At 40.8% G+C, this 21,238-nt stretch overlaps 1 protein-coding gene across 1 annotated transcript in view; it reads left to right on the forward strand.

Moving 5' to 3' along the window:
- The window catches only part of LOC126249607 (cadherin-87A), a 782,263-nt gene that overhangs the window by 676,765 nt on the left and 84,260 nt on the right, over positions 1–21,238 (forward strand). The window contains exons 25-27 of the mRNA XM_049951276.1: positions 5,427–5,613; positions 11,741–11,961; positions 12,052–12,249. Of these exons, the coding sequence (XP_049807233.1) occupies positions 5,427–5,613; positions 11,741–11,961; positions 12,052–12,249 (606 nt within the window). The remainder of the gene's footprint in view (positions 1–5,426; positions 5,614–11,740; positions 11,962–12,051; positions 12,250–21,238) is intronic.

Here is a 21,238-nt window from a genome sequence, read left to right on the forward strand (position 1 = left end):
CCATACAAGATTGTCAGTCAAACTCTCTCTGTAAAGACTCGGAAAACATTTATCAATCGTTACTTTTTAAAGCCATACATTTATATGAAGGAAGCGAGACTCACTAATAATATGTTATTTCTGTGTTGAGTACTTACATAAGCACCTGAGGTATAAGTTTTAGTCCTGAGATGCGCTTTTCAGAAATGACCGAAAACCTTTCAATGCCAATTTTCACAGGTCAATATCTAAAAAGAGGCTGCATAAAAACAAGTGAAAATTTTACAGAATGGTCTATATACTCATAGGAATATCTCACAAAAAAATTTGACTGAGACTCACCTACATTGAGACTAATAGGACATTGAATTTCAGTAAAAACGCAACCTTTTTACACACTTGTTCAAAGTCAAATTAGCAAACAAAGGCTTGAAATTGGTTGAATGATGTTTTAATCATTGTATACAATAAATGATCAAATATTCCTAGTTTCAAATAACAACAGGCAGTGATAACAATAGGTAGGAGTTCTAATTCTTAAACTTAACTTACCAATACATTTGTTGTACTACACTTGCATACAGTATACACACAATAATGTTTCTCCATATGTTTAGATTGAAGCTCTAGTTGTAACTACTTGCCAGGTGGAATTTTCATTAGAGAATTATACAAACACGATATTTTATTGCATACTTTATTAGTTATATTGTGTGTTCTACTAGATACTATTATGAGTTCCAGTGGAGTCACTTTTTGCACTATTTTCTTTGCAGGCATCAAAGCGGTATATTTTTTGGAAAGTTGAAAGAAAGATTTTGATCCAGAAGGGTGAAAGAAATGCACCAAAACATCACTGTTACCTTCACTTTTGTCTTCAATTATTCCAAGCCACCACTTCTCCATACAAACAACAAAGTCATTATTTGTGAAAGATGATATGTTTGTAGAAAGTATTGAAGTTTGATAATTATCAAAGTTTGTGCCTTTTGAAGTAACAGTACACCTTATTTGATTACCACTAATGGGGAAATATCTGTGATAGCTTTTTTTTTCCTTTAACTGGTAAACAGCATTCAAATCTCTGAGTCAGTTTTGTTTTGATTTGTTCAATTTCAGGTAAAGAAACAAATATATATTTAACTTGAGTAATAAGCTGTTGACAATATTTGAGCATATTTTTTGGAGTCAGGATCCATTCTGTGTAAAGTCTTTGAAGCGAAGTTCTTGTAACATCTTGTTTTGTTGTTCCACCTATCCCATTGGAAGAATTCTCTCCATGTGATGAAGCACACTACTAGTAAACCAAAATCATTTATGTGTTGTCAAACATAAATGAAGTTTCTCATATTTTTTGTACTGGCTGCTTGCACCATTGCTAAATTTAATGACCATTTTGACATTACATCCATTTCAACATTACATATGATATCCATAATTTCCCTAATGAGGTGCTGCTGAAATGTGTACACTGTCATGGTATGGTGAACAAGGTGCCCACTATTACACATATAGATTTGCAACATACTTTGTTTTCTCTTTTAAAGTAGATGCCAAATGGATGCAGTGTCACTTGTGTATTAGTCCAGTTCATCCTGTAATGTTAAAGGTATAGTTTTCCGCAAAATCACCAATCACCAAACAGTAGGTTTCTTTCAGGTTTTCTTTCATTTTCTTGAAATAATGGACTTGAGCTTTCGAGATAAAGTGATGGGAATTGAAAAGTACCAGGTTATCAACAACAGAATATAAAAATACAGCACTGGGCATTACCTCTGTAATGAGCTCTATTGGTTTGTACCCATTGTTTTAAAATTATTTCATCAGGCAAGATGTCATGTTCCTTTTCTAAGACATCAAGCAGAGTATCTGGTCCAGGACATTCTGCACAAAGGTCAACCATACATTTTTCAGTATTAATGTCACGTACTCTGGAAGCTATCATGCCTTTATAGTTTGCATTAAGCTTTCCTCCTCCTATCATAAGCTCTGTGTTTTGATGATGCTTGCAGACGCATACACTGTGAGTTCCTGGTGAATCTGGAAGAAGACGCCAGTTTGATCCTAGAACACAAAACACAGAGTGGACAGTGTCGTGCCCTGGGTATTTCTGTTTGTAGAGTCTATCTAGCTCATTCAGCGAGAGAAGAATTAACCTTTCCTGCTTCTGCAAATTAACACTGTTAAATACAGTTGAAACACACACCTTTTTACCAGGACATAAATGACTATTTTCATCATCCTCATAAAAATCTTTAACGCAATTAATAACAACTTCATGTATTTTTGACACCTTCCCTTTTTGAAAAATGTGGTAAGATACCTTGATCCTTTACTGGCTGCCTGGTTAACTTCACCATGTATTCATATAAACCAAATTTCTCAGTTACCTTTTTCTTTGACCATGATCGTAGCAAGAGGCTACTTACCTTAATTTTGTCATCTTTACTAGAAATTTTGAATTTTTCTTTGATTTTGGTAATAAATACATCATACTCACTTTGTATATTTCCTGTACTGTTTTGATTCTGAGCTTCTGTATCATCAGGAAAAGATTCTTGCAATTTTTGCTTAACTGCACTTGTGATTTCATCAAGTTTTCTTTGTAGAGCTGACAGTTGCTGTTCTGTGTTAAGCTTTGTTATTTTACACTAAGGAGATAATTCCAAAGTTTCACAAATGGATTTTACTTGATGCAGTGGGTTACCCTCAACTAATTCAAAAGGCCTAGGAAGAAATTCAATGTCATTTTCAACACTGTCACTTCTTCAACTGGTTCTTCTACAAATATTTTTTATGCATAAGTTGGACACAGAGCTTGTCCAGAAATTAGGTTAATCTCCACATTTTTATTCTTGGAAGTTGTTAAACTAGTATTTTATGCACACCTATTTTAAATTTTTTTAGTACCAAATGGGTCAAAACATTTTTTCCCCAAAAATGTGGTTGTATTTATCTAAATATTTATCTTTGTGGTAATAGCAAATATTAGTAATTTCTTTCGAAATGCTTAATTTTAGCAGACATTGCTATTCAACAGGCATGTCTTGAGGCACTTCTTCCTTGTGTTATTTAGGGCATTATTCACTTGTTAGTGTACCCTCAAAACAGCTCATACTTAATACTTGAACAATGTGTTATTGCCAGTGGGAGAATTAAAGTCTACACTTGCAAAACTCTCGTTGACTTCTTCACTGACTTGGATGCCTGCAAAAAAATAGCACAAAAATTGACTGCATTGGAACTCACAACACTGTCTGGTAGAACACACAAATAACTGATAAACTATGCAATAAAATATCATGTTTGTATAATTCTCTAATGAAAATTCCACCTGGCAAGTAGTTACAACTAAAGTTTAAATCTAAACATATAGAGAAACATCATTGTGTGTACACTGTATGCAAGTGTAGTACAACTAATGTGTTGGCAAGTTAAGTTTAAGAATTAGAACTCCTACCTAATGTTATTACTGCCTTTTGTTGTTTGAAACTAGGAATATTTGATGATTTATTGTATGCAATGATTAAAACATCATTCAACCAATTTCAAGCCTTTGTTTGCTAACTTGGCTTCGAACAAGCATGTAGATAGGTTGCATTTTTACTGAAATTCTCAATGTAGGTGAGTCTCAGTCAAAATTTTTTGTGAGATATTCCTGTGAGTATAAAGAACGTTCTGTAAAATTTTCACTTGTTTTCATGCAGCATCTTTTTAGATATTGACCTGTGGAAATTGACACTGAAAGGTTTTCAGCCATTTCTGAAAAGCTCTAGAAAAAACAGGAGTGCATCTCAGGACTAAAACTTATACCTCAGGTACTTATGTAAGTACTCAACACAGAAATAACATATTATTGTGAGTCTCTCTTCCTTCATAAAAATTTATGGCTTTAAAAAGTAATGATTGGTTTATGTTTTCTGAGTCTTTACAGAAAGAGTTTGGCTGACACTCTTGCACAGTAATTTTTTTTTTTTTTTAATGTATGCCTGCACTTCATTTCATGCTGAAGACACTGGCTTTTTAATTATTCTGATATCTTTTAAAATAACTTGGCAATTAAACTTTCCTCAAACCCCGTTTTTCCATTAAAATGTGTGCAACAGCCATTTTGAAAATAGCTGCCAGAAAAAAACTATGGGTTTAAAAAAATTTTCAAACAGTGTTTTGTGACCGTCTACCTACAGGAAGTCAATGATAAAATAATCAGGAAGATAAAAAATGATAGGCAAAAAATTTTATTTATTTTGAGTGATTTGAAATGGATTGATCCTATGCCTCAAATGACAATTGTGTTCTGGAGGAGTTTAAGGACAACCAAAATTTCATAACATTCCTTAGAACCTCAGATCAACATTAGTGGAATCACTGTAATCCGCATTTGGTCTATAGAACCTATGCTACATCATGCAGCTGCCAGTTATATTTGACAACTAACACAAACCTCATTCAGTTAAATTCCAGCCTTTGTACATCTCACGGTCTTCAGAAAACCATATTAGAAGTTAGATAATGAATTTTTTACTGTTAATTCTGGTAATACTAAAAATATTCAATTTTGTAAGAATTAGTATTGTCTAGCTTTAAAACTGAATTGAGTGCATATTTCTAAAGTTGTGAGAGTGGTTTCATATAATTATGGGATAATCAAATTAAATAATTATTTGTGAGCATAATCTGATTACATACAATTTTTGAAGACTTTTGCAGGCCAATGTGATTACTTCCATCACATAATTCAAGTTTTCCTGCAAATGTCTCCCTAAATCTGAAAAATAATACTATTTGTCAGCCTCGCTGTTTATTTCTCACCGGGAAACATTTTCCTATGCAACCGAACATATGGTATCCCAGAGACGGTAAATACACTATTGATGTTGCACCTGTTGGTAACTCTGATTATTTGTTGGTGTTCAAAATATGGCGATTTGGATATTTGGAACTAATGTGAAACTTACTGCATTGTGCAAGCTGAAACAATTTTTATATACAGGCTTTTTTTATGTGAACCGCGAGTGACTCTAATTTTATTCCAGCTCTAATTCAGTAGACAAATGACATCAATCTCATTCTGAATTAGGAACAATATGTAAATTAAACAGGGTGTTATAATTTGCCAAGTCTTCTTTGCTTGCCTGAAGTAAAGCAACAATACAAATCACAAAGTTTCTACATGTTAAAGTCAAGTCTACACACTAGTTGAAGCAGCATCTTATACTTCAACATGCGGGAATACTGGTGTTAATCTTATAATACAATTTAACTTTGTATTGTTGTTAAAATTTTAACAAGAGATGGATATTTCACTCGAGTTCTCATTTGCTATATTTTGTATATGTTTATTTTACGTGTAACATGTTTGGTTTTTTACCATTGTCTTTAATCAGTTTAGGGCGCACATAAAAAAACTTGGTAAAAATCCTGTTTTTGCTAATAATTAATTTCAGGTCTACATTAAACTACTTGATGAAAATGATAACCCACCAGTATTCAGTCAGAGAAATTACCCAGCACTGATAGTGGATAACCTACCACTCCAGCCACCACCACCAATTGTGAAGTGCCATGCAGAGGACCCTGATGAGGGAGTTAATGGAGCAGTTCGATACAAAATAATTTCTGGAAATGAGGGTGGTAAGTAAAAGTAACTGTTCACTTACGACAAGTACTGGGCAGCAATTGTGGCTAACATATGGAATCATAGCATCCTGCGCTAGTTAACATTAATTTAAAGGAACATCAGTTTCAAGGACAGACCCAGCCGAGAGACTATAGACATTGTCAGCTCAGTGAAATGTGACAATTCTTCTGTTTATGTAAGTTAACAAAAATTGTTTGGTGATTTAGTAGGAAAGTCAAGTTATACATTGAAAAACCCAAGACAGAATAAAAACAGTATATTCATATCACATTACATATTTATAGAGAGAAGCTGCTTTTATAGTTTTCATGCTAATAGTTACCTAGTTGGCTCAGAAAGAGCTAAGTGAAAAATCTGTGCAATTCACAGATTTATTTATACATAAAAGACGACTTTATAATTTTCCTTTGTGTAAGACCGCATGTACAAGATCTGTGTGCCAATTTTAAATTCTAGAGTCCCATAGTAACCTGTTTGCATTGCTTCCACATAATCTTTAATTGATTGTATCCATATCTGTTTGTATTGTGATATATTGTGAAATTTCAAACATCCACAAGTGCTGCAGTAAACTCAAACTGTTATTGTCACTCGTAGACTTAAACTTATTTGTGTTATTTTACAATTTTTGAGAACAGTAGGCCTACCTTCATTGAAAACAACATTCTCTAATTTCATGGCACAATTACAGGACAAATAGTCATTTATGAGAATTTTTTGATGTTTACAAAACTATATTTTCAAAAGTTACTGGTACAAGTGTTTGGAATACATAACTTATTTGATAGTGAACCAGCATTTGTAGTTAACACTTACTTCCAAAGAATGGGTTCCCCTCAAATTTCATTGGATATCAACACAAATAAATGTGCAATTTTGAGAATTTTCTGAAGCTGTCTTTGTCCTGTGCATAATCTAATATTTAGTAAATCGGAATTTGTGATTTATTTACTCAAGCAAACATTCCAACTACCATATTGTATTGCATCTAGTTTTCTCTTAAAGAGAAGTACATACTAAATATATTTTTTGCAAATTCACTCTATTTTTGAGTTTGCTAATAACTATAATTAACCTCAAAATGTTTTATGAAATTAGTAATTTTTACCAAGGGCTTTTCTGTTGCCTTAATAGAAATATCATTAAAGTTATTTGTTCACTGTCCTGTAATACACCACACCAGCTAAACTGGAGCCACACACTGAATTCTGTTCTCGAAAATGGAACGAGTTGGTTGAGATTGGGAAGCAGCCAGAAATCGCCTTGACTTCTGTCAAATGATTGGCAGCTGTTGCAAGTTGTTTTGTTGGAATAGCTCCCGAGAGCCATGTACCTGTGGTACTGGTACCAAAGGTACACCAAGTACTGTCTGCTCCTGTGGAGCCTGTCTCCTCTGCAGAAAATGCAGGATCTGTCATTACTTGTCCACTAGACTGTGAGTGGCATGTTAATGGTATATCTAGGTATCCAGTACAGGGTGGACGGGGACCAGAGATGACTTAGGTTGTTGTACTGATCCCCTTATCTAAAAACTTAGAGATGCAATCTTTCACTGAAGCTGAAAGTTAGTTTGTGGCACTCACTCCACCTGTTTTGTCCAGTGTCAAGAGGAGGCAAACAAAAAAGGGTAGGGATCTATTAATTGTCGGCAGTTCTATTGTACTGCAAGTGATAATACCCCTTAGGGAAACAGTAGTGAGGGGCAGGAAAGGACACCAGATTGACTCAGTGTGTGCCAGAGGGCTTCAGTCAACATGTTGAAGAGACTATTCCAGCAACCATTGAGGGAACAGGGTGCAACCAACTGCAGATTGTGGTGCATGTAGGAAGAAATGATGCCTTTCGTCTGGGCTTCGAGGTCATACTTGGATCATTCCAGTGACTGGCAGAGAAGGTTGAAAAGACCACCCTTGTGCATGGAGTATCAATGAAGCTCACAATTTTCAGCATTGTCACCAGAATTTATCATGGCCCTTTGGTTCTGAGTCAACTGGAAGAACTGAACCAAAGACTTTGAAGCTGACTCTCCATCCAGTCCAGATAACGGGATAGCTGTAGAAAACCCAGAAGTATCCATGCAAGATCGAAAGGAATACCTCCCACAGGCGACAGTATTAAAATCCTAATGGTTAACTGCCAAAGCATTTGCAACAAAGTGCCAGAGTTTGAAGCACTCCTTAAAAGCAGTGAAGCTCACATAATACTAGGTACAAAAGCTGGTTGAAGCCTATAACTGATAGCTGTGAGATTCTTGGGGAAAATTTAAGTGTATATCAAAAGCATAGGCAAATGGAAAATGGAGCTGGTGTAGTTGCTGCAGTAGACAAGAAACTCAAATTCACTGAGATAGAAACTGAAGCTGCATGTGAGAATGTTTGGGCAAGACTCAGTCTCAGGTGTGGGCATAAAACGATAATTGCCCACCAGGCTCATCTAGGCCATGCCTAGTGGAACTCCATCTATTGATAGTCCCGACGAGCACCAGAGAAACATGAGAAAAGTTGGCTGTCCTCAGAGCCATCCCTAACCCCATATTGATTCGCCTCACAGCTCCATCAAGGTGTAGTCGATCATGATGCCGGAACAGCTCGACAAAGTGTATGTTGGTGCCATGAGTCAGGGAAGCTATCTTGTCCAGGTCACCACCAGTGTCATATGCCCCACCCACTATCACTACATTGTCCTCTTTTGTAAAGTCCTTACACAAAGACCCTAGATCCTCTTATCACATGACTTAGCCCTGCATTTGGCTTGAAGATACTGGTGGCCTGGTATGCTGCCCCTAAACTTTCCCTTAACTGAGGGCCTACACCTCCTAAGTCATTATACAAGTAGTATCCATCCTATCCCTTTGTATGAACCGAGATAATCAGAAAATGAACTGAAAATGAAGTGAACATTAATTTATTAGATTATCAAAACATAATTTTTCCAACTTTTGACAATAACATAATAATGAAATCTTTGGTTGTAGTATGAATAATGTCAGAAATAGAATGATGCAAAAGCCAGTATTAATTCATTTGCTAAAAATAGAGTAACTTTCATAATAAAAAATTGGTAGTAAAACTTTATGTAGCTTGGACACTGAATTTCACTGTCAAAGCACAATCTAATTTATAGGTTGTGGCATAATTTTTAACTTTTATTACAAAGAAATATCAAAGTAACTGCTAAATTTAAACAAAATCTCTGCTTGCTACAATTACGACAGTCAGAATTACAATGAATAATGTAACAAATAGTTTCTGTTTCCAGCCAGTAAACAATCTTACTTTAATTGATCTTTGTTTGCTATTTGATTATTATTGGACTACTGTGACATGTGTGGTGTGAAGTACTTGAAAGTGTGTGTTAGGTACTGTTCCTACATCATGTTTCCAAGAACTAATCTTACATAAGATTGCTTATGAGTATAAAGTTCAGTTTCAGTTTAATTATTCTCGTTCCCAGTTTAATTATTCTTGCTCCAGTGAGGAACTGGCGACCGTTGAATATTTTATTAATAACATACTTTGAAAACCTTTCTTCCAAATTTTCCACTAAATACAGTTAATTAAAAAACTAGTTTACATAATTAAAAATATATAAAGTTAACTGAACTTTGTTTCTAATCATCATTGCTAAAATACTGAGCAGTGACGATTCGGTTATAACTTCATCTACTTCTCTAAGTTTTGCATTATTCTTCAGAGTAGGTGCTTTTTCCCCACATGTTAGGGACTTTAGGTACATGGTCATATAGAAAAGCCTAATTAGCCAGAGAGGTAGGAGGGTTATACCTATCATGGTCACCACATATAACCCTCCTACCTCTGGCTAATTAGGCTTTTCCATATGACAATGTACCCAAAGTCCCTAACATGTGTTTTTTGCTTGAGGGACATGTGGTACATTATAATTAAAGAGGGGTTAACTCAGCCACAATTGTAGTATGTACTCTGATAGGTATTCCATTGAGCACTGGAGCTTTGTTCAGTTTTAACGATTTCAGCTCTTTCTCAGTGCCACTGACACTAAAATATATTTCACTCATATTTTCAGTGATACAAGAATTACATCTCAGTGCTGATGACCTCGATGTTAAGCGCCCATAAGCCCCAACACACACATTACATCTCAGCAATACTCCCAGATTTTCCCTAGTAAAGAAACATTTGAAAATGGAGTTAAGCATTTCTGCTTCTGCTTTGCTATGCCATTACCTTTCCTGGTTGCTTCCCAACAGACATCTTGTGCACTGGGTAACAAATGACCTGTCTTGGAGGGGTTTCCAAGTTCACTGACCAACATAGTTCCACCTGTAAGAGGACTGCATTTCAAAGTGTAATGTAATTACCACTCTGGTAGTTAAATTACCATTTGTACATCACTGACAGTACAAAATTTCCATGTTTACTACTTTATACAAGGCAGTTAAACACATTTCAACACTTTTTTTAATTATTTCTTTTTTATTTTTGTTTTTTTTCTGCAAGTCTTTCATTTTGCACTAACTTAGAATAGATACTAAGATTCATACTGCCCATGAAAAGGACTTTCCTGGCTGATTTTAATGTGGAATGTGACCATAAACATCACACTATGACAGCACTGCAATTTCAGCTCCATAGAGCCATATTGTTGTGTGTTTGAGCACGTGAGATTTATCACTGCCAACTCATGTTTAACCTCATCAGCATAAATAATTCACATTTTTCAGCTTATGTTCAATTTTGAACTCATACCCTTTGAGAAATACATATGAAACAGGAAAATGAAAATAAAGAGGTGAATTATTGTCTGTGCTGACAACTATTACACTGCTGGCTAAATTATTACTTGCACAATCACTGATAGTATTTGGACTTTACAATGATATTTCTTTTAGACACACTTTTCTTTTCTGGTCATTACTGACATTGGTGTGCACTTTACAAACAAATGTCAAGTGTGGTTTTTTCCCACATTTGATGATATCTTTTTGGCAGAACATTGCCACTAAATCTGCTCTGGCCAAGACCTGGAGATGAAACCGTTTCTTGGTGTTCATTGTATTACACTGAAAAATAATTTCCCAACTCTACAAGCAACTGGGAGAGGATTCATTTATTTTCTTTCACCAATATTTTGTGAATGCAATTTAAGCAAGAATGCATTTGTGATGGCCATAACGCACTAATAGAAGAAGAATTTCTTCCTCCATTAGAATGAACATGATGCATGAATGACTGAATTAGTGAAGACAATTAACAACTGGTGATTTCATAATGGGTAGCGTAGAGTAAATATGACAAGTATTTTCTTAAGAAGTAATAGCAGAAGTTTTCTGAGCATATAACTTTTCTAGGGACAGTCAGAAGCAGGAACAATGAGCCAATGTGGCAATTACACCAGCACTAGCAGAAACCAGAATAGGTAATGGTAGGAAACTGTAGCATGAGACAAGGACAGAGAGCACAAACATGATGCCACAAAGTTTGATCTGTCCCTCTCTGTGCAGACTGTATTAAACGTACAGCCTTTTCTTGAAGAACATTCAAACAATAAGTGAATGGTGTCAAATATTTAACTAAAAGAACAGGTGCCTTTTTATTTCTTATTCATTTGCAAATATATAAGGGGCTAATTAATTATTAATTAATCATATTCCGTATTTGTTGAGAAATAGCTTGCAACAGTTGTTCTTTTTCGTATTCATGACAATTCTACAAAACATTGTGTCAATTGATTTCTACAAGAGAAAAAAAAATTACTTCTGGAAAAAATGTATTTTATAACTGCAGTTGATGAAATCCATGTAAGAATTCAATGCGACTGAGTCTAATGTTACTAGCTATATCAAAATATCCCAGCCAGTATGGAATTCATGGCAGTTGATTAGATATAATGGTCTTTTCATCCCATACATGAACAGAATGTGGAATGAATGATAGCTGATATGCTTCTGTGTGACTTATTACAAGCCTAATTTTCATCCAATCTTCCATTTGGTACTCAGTTTTATTCACACACATCCCCCCCCACCCCCCAAACCCACCTATCACACACTTTTTCTGTCAATAATTAGTATGATAACACAATCTTATTTCCAATGCCAATGATCTGATTTTACATAGTTACTGTTCCTCTTTGTTGCAGATGTTTTCCACCTAGATCCAGTATCTGGAATATTATATGCTACAACATCACTTGTCGGAAAACCAAGGAAGTTCCACATAGTGGTAGAGGCAAGAGATGGCGATGGTCTCGGGAAACATGCAGATAATGCCACTGTGGAAATAAAAATACTTTCTGTGAATCAGAATAAACCAGAATTTATAATGCCTGCTCTTGCCAATGCCACAGTTGAGGTTCCTGAGGTAGTTAATATTTCTGTACAAGTGCTCTTGAAGAAAAAGCGGAGAGGTATGGATTTTAAGTCTATTCATTTCTGTTATATTTGTTTGCAGAATGCTGGCATCGCAAATTATTTGGTCATGACAGTGAAAGCTGTTGATAAAGATTCTGGAGAAAATGGCCGAATTAGCTACCATCTCAGGGTTGGAAATAACATAACACAGGAAACTAATGAGTTCTCTATCAATGCTGACACCGGTGAACTAAGAACTAAAATAATTTTGGACAGAGAAGTTCAAGCTAAGTATGAAGTAAGTATTTTTTGCTCATAACAGGTGTTTTTATATGCATGGGTAATGTCAACAAAGTATAAATTACAATATTATATTTTGTGCACACGTAGAAATTATTTTTACAATATTTTAAAATTAAATAAATCAAATTGTTGGTCAATAACTAATTCCATATTGAACATTTGGTTTTATATGAAATTTAGTGGTATACTTATTTCTAGAGTAGGACTGTTTGTTACATTATTATTCATGTTAAATCCAAAGTATACAGGCATTTATGGATAATCTGCTACTTAAATCACTTTTCAAAAATATCTTCTGTCAAAATATTAAGATCATTTGGTAGACAAATATGAAAGGCAGCTTCTTTGACATACTTTTTTTTCCTGTTTTATGCCTTGTACCATGGTTGTGAATTTGTATGTTCCTGTTCGTGACCTGAATGTCTTCTTTCACCAGGATAATGGTTTGAAGCATACACATGGCATTAACTGCGAGTTTATTAAAACTAGTAAACAAGTTTCTACGTAATGTTCCTTGTTTCCCTTCCACTACAGTACTCAAGGCTCTTACTTGCAATGTGAAAACCCTTTACATATTAGTTTGGCAGGTCCCACCTCACAGTAGTATTCCATAAGACAAGAAAGTATGCAGTCCAAAGTAGACAGTCCAGAGGGTTTCAGAATTAAGGTTTTGTGATCGTCTCCCTTAACACATAGACAGGACATTACAATTTTGCAGGCATGGTCAGCCTGCAGCTTCCATGAAAGACAGTCATCTGTGTAGAAACCCAACAATTTACATCCTGAACTGGTTTTTGCGAGAATCTCATCATTCACAATATTTTGTCTCTTTGAACCACTCAGTTTAAAGTGTACAATATTTGTTTTTTTCCATGTTGACTTTTAAGTTGTCTTCTTTAATGCGAGCTCTTGCCTTCTCAAAAATGTTTGGATCAGTTCATCAAAGTTGGGCAAAGTGTGAGTACAAAGAGACATGAGACATGTCACCAGCATACATAGCGATCAGATGCCTGTTATCTGGAGAACTTGGCAAATCATTTACATAATGTATGAAGTGGAATGTAACTAAAATGGAGCCCTGAAGGAGACAAAAATGTATAATTCTTATTCTTGGTCATCTACTCTCCAGTACTTTTCCATTATCATGGTAAAAATCATGAAGGGAGACCAAGAGATGAATACAGTCAGCAGATTCAGAAGGATGTAGGTTGTAGTAGTTACTTGGAGATGAAGAGGCTTGCACAGATAGAGAAGCATGTAGAGGTTGCATCAAGCCAGTCATTGGACAGAAGGCCACAACAATTACACATAATTTGTGCACATTGTTGTCTGACTTTTAAATATGTGTCTAGTAACTACATGAGTTTTCCAGTAACACCATTTATCACAGTTTCTGGCAATAATGCCCCATGTTGTACTGTGGCGCCAATGAAATCGACACCAACATCAATGCATCCATCTTTGAACTAAGCTAAGATTATCTTTGGCCTCTTCCACCATAGCCAGTTCTTTGTGAGCCTTGCTTGTGTAAAGTGGTGAATAAATGAACTACTGCTAAATGGGGGTTGTTTGGTGTAACTAACCCGAACTTCTCTCTCACTGGTGACCCTGAGTTGTAACGTCTTCCATTTTCACCATTTTACTGTGTCCGCAACCTCCGCGTCGTTTATTTTCGCGTGTATTATATCGACACAGCATTCGAACAATGACTTTGGCCCAGTCCCCAATGCCGGATTTTGTGATCGACATGCATCATGTTGCGGACGATGTCCACCTGCCAGGACTGCAACGTGATGCCTCTCACTCGACGATTACACCGATTTCGCTGGACAGTTTCGAGCCTGCAACAATAAGTGAGGTTAGGAGTGTGCATGACTCTGGCTATCAAATGCATTTGTTCCTACCACGTGTGCTCTCCCTCATCGACTATGCAGTTACCTTTTACGGATCTCCGTGTAGTGTGGGACCAATGTCGATTTCGATTTCTGCAAATGCTTCGTTGGACAACCCACTACCGCCAGGACAATGATTTGCCACATCGCAATCCATGCAGTACCATGCAGATACCTGCCACGTGGCCGGAACTGCTTCATTCACAGGTCAACCTCCTCATCATCCGACCACGCCCCCGCCTGCCTCGGTTCAGCATCAGCACATGCCTTCCTACTTCGATACCTCGGCCTGCAACAGGAACAATAACTTGTTATCTGTGCCTGACCTCCACCTCTGTCCCACTGGTATGCCTCAGTGTTTTGTGCCACGACATTCACCTTATCCGCACACCGTTTGGAGTGGAGTGACTATGAACAGTGAACGTTCACACATTCCATCCCACGTTTGACATAATTTCCCACACTGTGCTTCTGGACAGCCTGCACCTCCGCAGCCTCCCTACAACACAGGTTGCCCCAGCTCTAATCATACATCGAGCTTTCCAGGACTAAAACATGTTCTTAAACTTTGAACTTTTTCTCACCAGTCACCCCCGCGCCGGCTCCAGTCGAGCTTCCGATACCATTCTTGGCACATCTCGGTGCCTCATCCGCATCGGTCTTCCATGACATGTCAATCCGAACACACCCACAACGTGTTGAGCTTCCGCAACCGCAATCGACACATTACGGTGTCTCACCGGTGACGGCCTTCCGCGTCGTGACGGATTGCGCTCAGCCACAACGTGTCACCTTCACGCTGCCACCCGAACAGCCGTCATTGCCACATCCCCTGGAGGCATATTCTCCTGGAATACTACAGCAGTAACAGCTCTTTTCAGGCAGTGCCCCTACGAACTCAACTCAACCTGTTCTTCCGAACATTCTACAATGCTTACCGATGCTGCCGCTGTTTAATCCCGGCAGAGCTACAACCTAGTTCAAAATTGCAGACGAAGTGTTCGACAATTACAAACTCAACGAGTCAACCAGGTTTCTGTGCCTCATCACCCACCTGCACAACCAGGAGGACTTGATTTCTGACCTGGTCGACGCCCCGGACTCATCTACCCGGTACACTCTAGCCAAAAGACAGTTCTACGTCGGCTTGCATGCTCAACTGAGGCAGCAATACGGCAAGTGCTCCACGTCGAGCAACTAGGCAATGACAAACCTTCCCAGCTCTGGAAACAGCTACATGCCCTGGTCAGCACCGATCTACTCTCTGACACAGCGCTCCTCGCCATCTGGTCAGATAAACTATCTCCTCACATCCGCTTTGCTCTGGCTCAGAGGTCTCCCAAACCTGTCAGGCAAAGAATGACAATTGCTGACAAGCTACACAATGTGTCACTGCTCTATTTCACCAGCCACCACCTACCTGACAAGTCTCAGGTTCAGGCTCATCGTCCTGCGGCCGGACGCGGCTGGGGCCGCACTGTGCCGACCGTTCCGCTTGCTCCAGGAAGCAGTAAACAAGCTACTGGGACGTCACTGGCTCCACCCACGGTCACACCCCCTGCAGCATCCGAGCCTGCTGCGGCCACCAAACCTCAGCCACCACCACTGGCAACGAACGTTCCACAGGAAATGCAACTGCACTACCTGTACTGTTACTTCCACACACGGTTTGGTGAGGTGGCACGGAACTGCATACCACCCTGCTACTTCCCCAAACGCCAATCGCAGGTGGGTCCGGGTGCCGCCTCCTGCGCACATCATGGCAGGCGCCCCCAGTGCTCCATTCTGTCCGGGAAAGACCACATAATTGCCGACGACTTTACATTAAAGACATTTCGTCAGGATACCTTTTCCTAGTGGACACAGGTGCCGACGTTTCGCTGCTGCCTACGTCCTTAGCGTCGTTGAACATCCGCCCTCATCATACTTCACTGCAGGCCGTGAATTCAACTAAACTACAGTGCTCAGGTTCAACTTCCCACGTTGTCTCACTCTCCTCAAACTGCAAACTCGAGTGGACTTCTTTAGTGTGCGAAATTGACGAACCTATACTAGGCATTGACTTCTTGCGACACCACAAACTTTCAGTGGACCTAGTGTGAAATACCATGTTTCATCACCCGTCAAAGACTCACTTCACCTGTGCTCCGTTGAGCAAACCCCCCGTGACACATCGGTCCGGGCTCATCTCATCCGTACATGCTCGCCTCTATCGACGACGTTACCGAAACCACACACAAGTGCCTTGTCTAGCTTGAAAACATCGCTCGTCTATGCAAGGAAAACTTCGAGCTTTCCCTCCAGCTCCACAAAACTCAGCTCCAGCTTTCCAATGCAGCAAGGGCAGTAAGTGCGCCAAATCTGCTTGGAATCCCAGCAATCGAGCCTCTGTGTGTTTTCCTCCCACTACCCCTCACAACCTCGCTATCAAGACCGGCATAACGTGTACTGACAGTTCCGCAGGGCCACACCCTTCTAACACGGCAGCATTTGACACTCGGCCGGACACAAGTGCACATGCGCGACGAGCATCACGTGTTCCCGAACTGATGGCTCCTACCCTGCCCCTTGCGGACAGCACCTCAAACTATGCAACTTCGGCTCCTGCACGCCGCTCTGCGACCGCCACTGACAACACAAACAATGCACTCGCGCCAAGCGTTTCGCCGGCGACCGTGCTGCCACAGGCCGCACCCTCGGACAATGGACTCACTAACGGCTCACGAGTTCTACCGAGCTCACCTGACCACGGTGCCCGGCGGCCATCTTGTCGCGTTGACTCCTAGGACACTTTGCTGCATTGGCTCCTGTCGGATCCGCCGAGTGGCTCCGAACACCACGACCATGCCTCATCTGCCCCACCCGTCACACATTGTAAACAAACCGCGTCCCGCGCCGCTGGCAACATTTCCGACATCACCAATGGCACGGTTCACAAGCTTCGTCTTACTCCAGGTCCCCCGATCTCCAGTAAACCACGTCGACTTTGTCCTGAGCGCCTCTCCTACCTTAAAATCATATTTCTGGACTACTAAGCTCTGGTGTTATTGAACTCTCTGCCAGTAGCTGGTCTATGCCCTTACATATGACACCCAAGAAAGATGGGTCCTTGCACAAGTGCGGAGACTACCATTGACTAAACACACAAACAATTATGGACACCTACCCCATAACCAACATTGCTGACTTTACCGGTTCCCTCGCACGTGCAACCACGTTCTCCGTCATTGATTGCAAATGGGCCTACCACCAGATCCCCATGGCACCTGAAGACATCAAGAAGACAGCAATCACCACCCCGATTGGGTTATTTCAGTTTCGATTCATGCCCTTTGGTCTAAAAAACGCAACCCAGACCTGGCAACGCTTCATCAACGAAGTGCTACTCGACCTAAAATTCTGCTTTGGATATCTTGATGACATTCTTGTGTTCAGCTCCTCCGTTGAGGACAACATTTGACATGTGCAAACTGTTATGAACACACTCGCTGAAGCAGGCATTGAGACCAACCAGGACAAATTGCAGCTACATCAACCCGCTGTCACTTTTCTTGGTTTTCGGGTCTCTGCCAACGGCATTTCACTGCCCCCTGAGAAAGTACAAACAATACCAAACCTAACCAGACCTTCGTCATTCAAAGAGCTCCGGCACTTTCTGGGGACTGTTAATTATTATCGCCGACATCTACCTCGGGCTGCGGAGATTCAGGCTCCACTGACGGACGCCTTGGCTGGCACCAACACTTCTGGATCTCGGCACGTTCCATGGACCTCTGCTATGACTGACTCTTTCACTGCCCTCAAAAATCTTCTTGCCGAGGCCTGCACCATCGTGCATCCTCATCCCAATGCGCAGCTTTTCCTCACCACAGACACGAGCGATACTGCTATCGGTGCTGTCCTTAGCCAGACAATCGACGGCCACACTTCGCCTCTGCAGTTCTTCTTGCACAAGCTCACCAATGCACAACGGAAATATTCCGCATTTGACAGGGAGTTGCTCTCGGTCTATGAAGCGATCAAGCATTTTAAGACTGACGTTGAGGGACGCCCTTTCTATGTTTTAACGGACCACAAACCCCTGGCTGCGGCCATTACAAACCCACCAGCTGACCTGCCTCTTCGCCGCTTCAGATACATGGACTTCATATCTCAGTTCACCACCGATATCAGATACATAAAGGGTGCTGGCAATATAGTTGCTGATTTCTTTTCACGAGTCGATGCCGTCCATTCGCTGTTAGACCTCTCTGAACTGCCTAACCTCCAACCCACCGACGAGGAAACACAAAACCTGATTTCAGACTCTACCTCATCACTACACTTCGTCCGCACCACCTTCCCTGGCATTTCTGGTGAGATCTGGTGCGACGACAGTACGGGCATGTTACGCCCCCTCATCCCAACCACGCTCCGTCGAGCTGTCTTCAACACATTGCATAATTTAGCCCACCCCGGTGTTCGTGCATCCGCCCGCCTCGTACGGAGCGCTTTGTGTGGAGAAATGTCAACAAGGACTGCCAGCAATGGGCAAGCTCCTGCGTCGCGTGCCAACGCTGCAAAGTACACAAGCACACTTCACCCCCCCTCGGCGCCTTTTCGATCCCTCCTGGGCATTTCCAGCATATTCATATTGACATTGTCGGTCCTCTCCCTCCCTGGCTTTCATTATGTTCTCTCGCCCATCGACCGAACAACTCGCTTGGTCAAGGCTGTCCCCCTCCCCAATATTACAGCAGAAACTGTTGCTCGAGCTTCCGTCGAGTCATGGGTATCGCGTTTCGGATGTCCAGCTATCATCATGACTGACCAGGGCAGACAATTTGAGTCGGCCCTGTTCAACGAGATTTGTAACATTTGCGGCATCCGGCGCATCCATACCACAGCATATCATCCACAAAGTAACAGGCTAGTTGAGCGCTGGCACCGCACTTTCGAGGCGGCTCTTCAATGCCACGACTGTCTATGGACGGAGGCCCTTCCCCTTGTGCTACTCGGCATTCGTGCGATCTATAAGGAAGACCTCAAAGGCACAATAGCCGAGTTCGTATACGGCCAGAACATTATTCTCCCTGGCGAACTTGTGAGCCCTCCCGCTTCTCTCCCTCAGTCTGACTTACCTTCCTTCGTGGACCGCGTCAGACGCCGCTTCATCAGCCTCCATATCCCTCCGCCCGCCAGCCACTCCGGCCCTAAGGTTCACGTCCCGAAATCTCTGGACAATTGCGAGTATGTCATGCTCCGAGATGACACTGTATGTGCTCCCCTCCAACCTCCATATACCGGACCATACCAAGTTCTCCAGTGCTCAGCCAACACCTATGACATCCAGATGAAAGATTCAGCTGTTACAGTCTCTCTCAACAGACTTAAGCCTGTTCATGTCGAGCGTTTTTCTACCCCCCTTCAGGCCACGACCACGCCACTCACTATCATGGCTCACGACGCTCCGACCACTCCGTCCACGTCGGACTTACACACTCGGTCAAGTGACTTCCAGCTCCAGTTGTCGAGCTCTCCTCCGACCGTGCGCTCTACTCCGGTCCGTCGATTGACCACATGCTCCCCACGTCGAGCTTACCTACGATCACGCCCTCGCCACCGGGCCCTTTGCCGGTCCCTTCAACCTCTCCACCGTCGCCTGCCTCACCCTGTCAAGGTTTCTCACGCCCCCCCATCTTGAACGTGCCCTCGCTCAAGGTGTTTGTGCCTATCCCCCCCGGACATAATCCGCGACATCTCAATAATACCACGCGATTGTACACTGTCCGTCATGTGTTTCTCTTCATCCAGTGCTCTTGACACACCCTCCGCCATTCCCTGCCACCTGGTGAAATGTGTTTCCCTCCCACCCAACGTCAACCTGGACATGCTTCGTGTGTTCGCCACGCCCACCGGAGACATCATCGTCGTCGCTCCATTCCACCCGCAATCCGCCGGCCTACCTGTCGCCGCACAACCAGCATGCCCTGTATGATGCCCGGCTCGCGTCAACAACTTCCAGGTTCGGTGGCCGAACCTTCCTTCACAACATCTACCCACACAGCTCCCCGACAACGCTGTTAAGCTGACCGTGGTTCGACTCCCGCGGTCAACTCCTGCCGACGCGATAGTCACTCCCCCCGGCCTCTCAAGAGTACTCCGTATTGCAGGGGGGAGGGGGGGGGGGGCAGCTATGTGGCGCCAATGAAATCAACACCAACATCAATGCATCCATCTTTGAACTAAGCTAATATTATCTTTGGCCTCTTCCGCCATAGCCAGTTCTTTGTGAGCCTTACTTGTGTAAAGTGGTGAATAAATGAACTACTGCTAAATGGGGGTTGTTTGGTGTAAGTAACCCGAACTTCTCCCTCAGTACTATACCAAAATGGTTGGGTGAGGTTGAAGAATAACCCTGCTGCTTGGTACTTTTAATTTATTTTGTCAAGTACATAATGGACAAATTCTAATGCTGCCAACATGATATTCTGTCCTATTCTGAAACAATGCTGGATATAATCTGTCAGCATTGTTGTCATTCTCCTAGATGCTTTTTAACATTATTTTCTAAACCAGTTTACTGAATACCTAAATTAGGGCAATACATCTGCCGTCATGAACATACTTTATTTTCCATCTTTTGTGTAAGAGTTTCAACTAGACAGATAGTACTCAATCTTCAAGAACAAAGTTTATTAGGTGAAGTAATGGTTTCTCTATCTCATGTTTATATTTCTTCAATAGAAATGGTGAAATTTAATCTAAGCCTGCTGATACTGCAGGTAGTGCACCAGTGGTCTACTCGTCAGTGGACTCAAATGTATGTTGTGCATCCTGTTTCTTGCAGCCATTGCTTTCAACAGTATCTATAAAGTGATCATTAAAGATATTGCTAACCAGAAGGAGATCAGAAATGTCATAATGTTTCATGTTTGATTTTAGAGTTGGCTGCATTGTTTCTAATTTTATTTGCAATTGACCAGCAAGACTCTGAAAAATTGTCTGAGCTTCATATCTGTTGTCTGATTCTTTTTATTTTTAATCTCCTAACTTCTCTGTAGAACTAACATTTACATTGCTTGTAGAGGTCTTTATATAACTTGATGTTTA

Source organism: Schistocerca nitens, chromosome 1 (assembly GCF_023898315.1).
Source record: "Schistocerca nitens isolate TAMUIC-IGC-003100 chromosome 1, iqSchNite1.1, whole genome shotgun sequence".
In the NCBI taxonomy this organism is placed as follows: Eukaryota; Metazoa; Arthropoda; class Insecta; order Orthoptera; family Acrididae; genus Schistocerca; species Schistocerca nitens.